The following is a 6,055-nucleotide window of genomic DNA, read 5'->3' on the forward strand; positions in this document are numbered from 1 at the left end:
GCGCCTGCACGGGCTTCCGGGGCGCGCATAGGGTGTCGGTTGGCACCAGCAGGTGCAGACACCCGATGGCCGCTACCGGGCATGCTTGTCGGAGTGTCACTGGTGTGGTGAACCGATACAAGTTGTTAATAAGAAAGGGGGAAAGAAGATAATGGTTGACAAGGCGACGGCTCGCGGGACTGGGAAACCCGGCGGATCAAGTACCGTCAACGTTCAACTGAAAGGCAGGAGATTAGAGGTCGTTGTGGGGCTCACAGGGCAGAAATCCCCAAAGGAAGGCTGACAAGCCTTGTATTGGGTGGTACAGAGCGAGAGGATCACCTTTGTGGGGTGAGCCGACTGGGGAGCCACGAAGTGGGCGCGTGTCCAGGGCAATCTTCACCCCTGTTTGGCAGAAGAAACGACTCTGTCGACATTGTGCTAGGGCACCGAGGAATGAAGGGACGTTGCCCGACAAGAAGTCAATGTTAGGTTAGGAGGGTCCTTCGACCAGCAAGTTGCCGACTACATGTACCTTAAGGTGTGAAAAGGGTAGAAAATGGTAATGCGGGTCCACTTGGACTGGAGAGTTAGTGACTAATTGCCAGTGCAGCTTGCACAAAGACAAGACACAGAGTCCACAATAGGAAGGACCCCTCCCCATCCAAGTCGGAGTACCATCGGCCTAGAATCGACACGGCTCGGTCGTATCTGTGGGCTTTCGAGAGGTTGGAATCGAAGCGGAGCTTTGCGTAAGGAACGCAGGAAAGGATAAGGAATGGAGGAGAAATGGATGAGGGAGGATATGAGAAGTGGACGAGAAAGGGGAGTTTGGATGAGAGAGGGTATGAGAAGTGGATGAGAAAGGGGAGTTTGGATGAGAGAGGGTATGAGAAGTGGATGAGAAAGGGAGTTTGGATGAGAGAGGGTATGAGAAGTGGATGAGAAAGGGAAGTTTGGATGAGAGAGGGTATGAGAAGTGGATGAGAAAGGGGAGTTTTGGGATTTTTAAGACAGGAAGAGGATTCGGTGTCGAGGACGCTGATGAAGATGCAGGGAAGACAGGGTAGGCTGGCGCGACGAAGGCACTGCCCCATAACTAATGAAGGATGATCCAATGATTGCGCAGTATGGATAGGCAACTGTTCAAAACAAAGCTGACGCTCTCATTGGTTAAATCCGAAATGACGTTATAATCAATCCCATAAAAGGAGGTAGTAGACGGAGCACACTGCCATTCTTCATTGGATCCATCCGCACCGCCGGGGAGCGTGGTGTCGGCCGGTCCTTGGGTAGGGTGGTGTTGAGGGAATGGGTGTAGAGAAGCAAATTTGAAAGATGATACTTAAATACCCACCCCCCACCCGGGTTTTGGAACAGAGCCTAATACTTCTTGACATCCAGAGGACTGGCCACGCCGCGCGACTTCGGCACTGCCCCATAACTAATGAAGGATGATCCAATGATTGCGCAGTATGGATAGGCAACTGTTCAAAACAAAGCTGAATACAAGACCTATATTTCTGTCCACTTTAAGGCTGTTGTGTTGGTAAGTTGCCAAGTTCTATTTTGCAATGTTGGGAACCACAAATTTCGGGTCATTTGGTCTAAAATTTGGACATAACATGTGGCCGATGGATGAGTCCATTGAGTAGAGGGACATTCTAAATTCCACTTTGGACTTCGAAGGTTATAGAAAAAGAATCTGTATGGAAGTGTTTTGTGCTGGTCCATTTTACCTATGGTGAACTGAAATATAAAAATTACCACATCCAATGTAAACGGTGTAACTTTCATACATGTAATTTGCTTGAGGGTGAAGGTGCATAAGTGTCGTAGTATTTGTGAAGATATAAATGGGGTGTCTGAGAAGCATGATGTGATAGTCATCCTATGTGGATAGGCCAGGTAGACAGCCAAGCCTTTTCCGTAACCCCAACATACGAGCATCACATAAAAACACAATGCGTCCCCCCCCCCCCCCCCATCCCACCATTCCGTGACCTACCTGGCTCAGCTTCGCAGAGGAAACGTCTCTGTGTTGAACAGTACCCGTCGTTCCATTTGGATCCGTACCAAAATACGGGAAGGTACTCAGCACACCGTTCATTTATATCGTTGGGCTCATTTTCGGCCCAGTCGGTGAAATTCCCTAACTCTCCGCCATCTACGTACTTCCACGTTTCATTCCAACGGTGCAGCCCGAACCGGAATTTACTGCTAGTGCTGACGTTATTTTTCAAAGCGACAAGGAAGTTATTGGTTGTGTTGTCGCGAGGCATGGCTAAACTGCCGCCGTCAGCGAGACACGTAGCCACAGCCTCGTCGTAGGTATTCAGTATACCGTAGGCTCGGTAACACCGGTAAGTGTGTGCGAGGTACGAGTAGTTATCAGGACACCCTGCAGTAAAACAGAAAAACATTTACCCATTCATAATCATTTTGAAATTATCAAGCAGAATTCTAGAACTAGGTGGAATGAAGTATTGGCAAAATCGTCCTACATTCGGGAAACCCTATGTCGATGATGTCGCAATATCAGCTATCAGCTGCCTGGCGGCAACATTGTATTGCCATGTTGCAATTTCAAATAAATAAAATAATAGAAATGTAGACTTTTCCGCCAAGTTCTGTGTGGGGACACTTCTGTAGGGGGGATCTGCATAATACCTTATGCAAATTGTTCCCTTCACGGAATAACGAAAGATCGCATATATGGCTAAAGTAATAATTTTTTGGACATATCATCGGCATTGTCTCCGATAAATTATCATAGTTTTGACCAAAATGTTGACTTATCTACTAAGTTCGGTGGGGTAGGGGCTTCTGCATGGGGCAGTACTGCAGGGTACCCTTTGCAGAAGTGCCCTCTTCACGGAATAACATCTACGTCATATATCTAAAGTGATAAACCTTTTGGACACAACGTCGGTATAGTCACTGATTGATCACGATAATGTTTGACCAGAAATGTGGTCTTTTCCGACGTATACAAATGTAAAAATGTTTCCTCCCAACACAAACTGCTATAACTACTTCAGTTTAGACGAATATGGCTTCCTGTAGACCATACTCAATTGCATGTATAGAAATGCATATATGTAAAAGTAACTCCTGTGCTTTCTGGAATTATCTGTTCATCTTGTAGTATATTTATGACATCAAAAGCTACATTCTCGAGCTACGTTAAGAAGATCCAACATTATTTTCCGATTACATGTGATTCATCGTATTTAAAAAAAGTTCTGAACATGATTCATGTTTTAAACCTTTATTGATAGCTGTTTTTTTTCAATGTAAATGAGTATAATACTTCAGACTCAACCATGTAAGTCTGCTTTTTGCTAATAAATTCATTATCATTATAATAAATACTCAAAGAATAACATTTTTCTTCCGTAGCGGGGGGGGGGTCTGCATAGAGGTACCGGCCATGCAGAAATGCCCCCCCCCCACCGAACTTCATATCATAATTGTGATCCATCGGTGACCTCGCCGACGTTATGTATCAATGATTTCTTACAATAAATATTCAAAGTATAGCAATCCCGTAGCTAGGGGGGGGGGCATTTCTACATGGGGTACCCATGAAATGCAAATATAGAAGTGTCCCTCATGCATTATTATTGTGGTAATTTTGCCAAAGCTCTTTCTGTAAACTAATCATAAAATTTTCACCCATTCTTTGGCTTTTAGTTATTGGAAACCTTTCATAAACTATTCTTAAGCTTTTGCTTTCAGCTTTGTCAATGTATCTACTTATACTGGCCTTCGTAACCACGCCCACGTCCGGTAGGACATTTCTGCATAGAACACCTGAACGCCCCTAACATAAATTATCAACACCAAATGAAATAACAAGAAATAACAAAAGGCTCATGCCTTACATTAGTCAATAAAAAACATGATGACTTCAAGATAATATATCCCCAACTAAACCAAACAACTCACCTGTTAAAGTTGGTGTGAGGCAGACGAGGACAAAGACCCACAGCCAGCGGCGCTCACAGCGCACCAGGGCTTCCCAGACTGCCATCCTGTCAATGTTTGTGTCGGATATCACAGATTCAACGTGCATATGGTGAGTGGCACTGGGCGATGCGGTTCCCTATTATTCTGTAGGTATAAAGTAAAAGTGAAGCTTGTGTGTTCGATCTTGACCGCGGACATGCATATGACGGCCCACGCCCCCTATAAAATACCAAAGTAAACCATTGAATGTGTAATTTTACACCAAAAGAGAAGCTTAGTTGAGCAGCAAAATGCCCCTCAAAATGCAGGAAATAAAATGTTCAGAGGGTCAACTATTACACCGGCCTTTTTCGCGAACTCTCGCGCCTTCAGCGCTCGACATAATCTTACGACAAACAAAAGATGACCGGCTAGAAAACAGATTATTGAAAAATAACAAAAATTAAGACTAAAGCATGTAGATCTAAAACTTGCACATTAATTGAGAAACGCCGGTTCTTCTTTTACAGCAGGCGACAGCTATCCTAATTGGACGCGGTCGCCCTGACGCGCAAATCTGGCCTGCTTTGTGCTTAAAACGTGATTTGTTTTGTTTTTACCATTTTTACATAATACCTGGGGGGGGGGGATGGAAAAAAATTGAGCTGAGGGGGCGAGGCATGGAAAAAATTGAGATGGGGAAGGGGGAGCCACTGAACATTTTTTGGACCGAACTTCCAGTGCATTAGCCTCCTCCCCAGTAAATATCGTACAGTCCCTAAAGACAGAGTTCGGCTCGAAACCAAGGTAACGACTTCGATTCCTGCTATGCATGTCACCAATCTTGTGAATTTCCTCACTTTAATCAGGTAAAACTTAGCAAATGCACACATTACCTGTTGGTCCCACGATCCCCATCACCTCAGCTAGCGCCTTCCAGTCCGAGACAATGTACCTGTCAGTGTATGTTAGTGTAAGGGTAATATATCATGTTTTGGACATGCCTTTTGTACCTTCGAAATTCCATTGATTCTACCTGCATTGCCTCTCTGCATTGTCTGCGTACTCCCAAAACCATTCCATTCTGTACGGTGGCGGTACTCACCGCTTACGGATCACCACAATTTGCTGACGTTTTTGCACGTAGACAGAACGCAATTGCGGGTTGTGACCGAGGCTTTATTAATAGCGTCCCCAGGCCTGGCCGGAGACGTATACCACTGCCGGTTACTTATTAACTCCTACCCTATTGGCTACCAGTTCGGGGCGTCAAGGGTCACACTCCCAAAACAACAACCTGTCAGGTCGGGAAACTAATGGTCAGTAGTTCGGGGGTAGTTACGGGCTGGTGCTACTTATATTATAGACATAGACACAGTCGTAACCACAGTTATAACCACAGTCACCACAAAACAAGGCTCATAAAGGGGCCACTCATTAAAGTATTTTGGGTCAGTGTACAGCCAGTGACGACAGATGCTTGTTGACCTTAGACTTGAAAAGTTATACCCATATGGAAAACAATCACGTGGTAGTTTATTACATAGTGATGTTGTTATCGGAAAGAAGCTTTCAGCGTGGAACTTCCTCCTAAGAGGTAGTGAATGGAGGACGAAATGGTGATTCGCTTCTGAAGTGGCAAGACGTGCCCGTGCTGAGAATGTGCTGAGAAGTGGGGACACTAGCGAGTGAAGTTCCTCGGAGCATTTACCATGAAAGTAGCGATAAAATAACGCCAGGCTTGCAACAGTACCCTATCGTAAGTGACCTCCGGGCAAAGTTCCGGTAGAGAGTTAAGGCCACACCAAGTAAATTTTATGGATGACGTCCGCGCGCGCATTGATTTTGACCTGTTCCTAGAAAAAAAACAAGAAATTCCGCTTCCTGTAACTATGACCAAAGAGTCACGACAGTGCCGCAAATCGTCAGGTTGACGTGAAACCCGTAACGCGAAAACAGGACAGGACGATACCTGCTGTTCCACCTGATTTATTGCTGTTTTGATGATAAATAAAAGACTACTTGCTTGCTTTTGTTACACTGTGTCACCTCATTCAATTTGTGTCCTAACATTTGTCGTCTCTTAGTATTTTTCTGATCTAGGCCTCTTGTTTTTTAGGGCCCT

General features: G+C 45.0%; 1 protein-coding gene across 1 annotated transcript in view; it reads right to left on the reverse strand.

The window, feature by feature from the left end:
- Positions 1–4,015, reverse strand: part of LOC109471669 (C-type lectin 1-like) — a 10,352-nt gene extending 6,337 nt beyond the window's left edge. The window contains exons 1-2 of the mRNA XM_019771005.1: positions 3,931–4,015; positions 1,988–2,380 (exon numbers count right to left, since the gene is read on the reverse strand). Of these exons, the coding sequence (XP_019626564.1) occupies positions 1,988–2,380; positions 3,931–4,015 (478 nt within the window). The remainder of the gene's footprint in view (positions 1–1,987; positions 2,381–3,930) is intronic.
- Positions 4,016–6,055: the final 2,040 nt, after the last annotated feature.

Source organism: Branchiostoma belcheri, unplaced genomic scaffold (genome assembly GCF_001625305.1).
Source record: "Branchiostoma belcheri isolate BF01 breed outbred unplaced genomic scaffold, Haploidv18h27 scaffold253, whole genome shotgun sequence".
NCBI classification, from domain to species: Eukaryota; Metazoa; Chordata; class Leptocardii; order Amphioxiformes; family Branchiostomatidae; genus Branchiostoma; species Branchiostoma belcheri.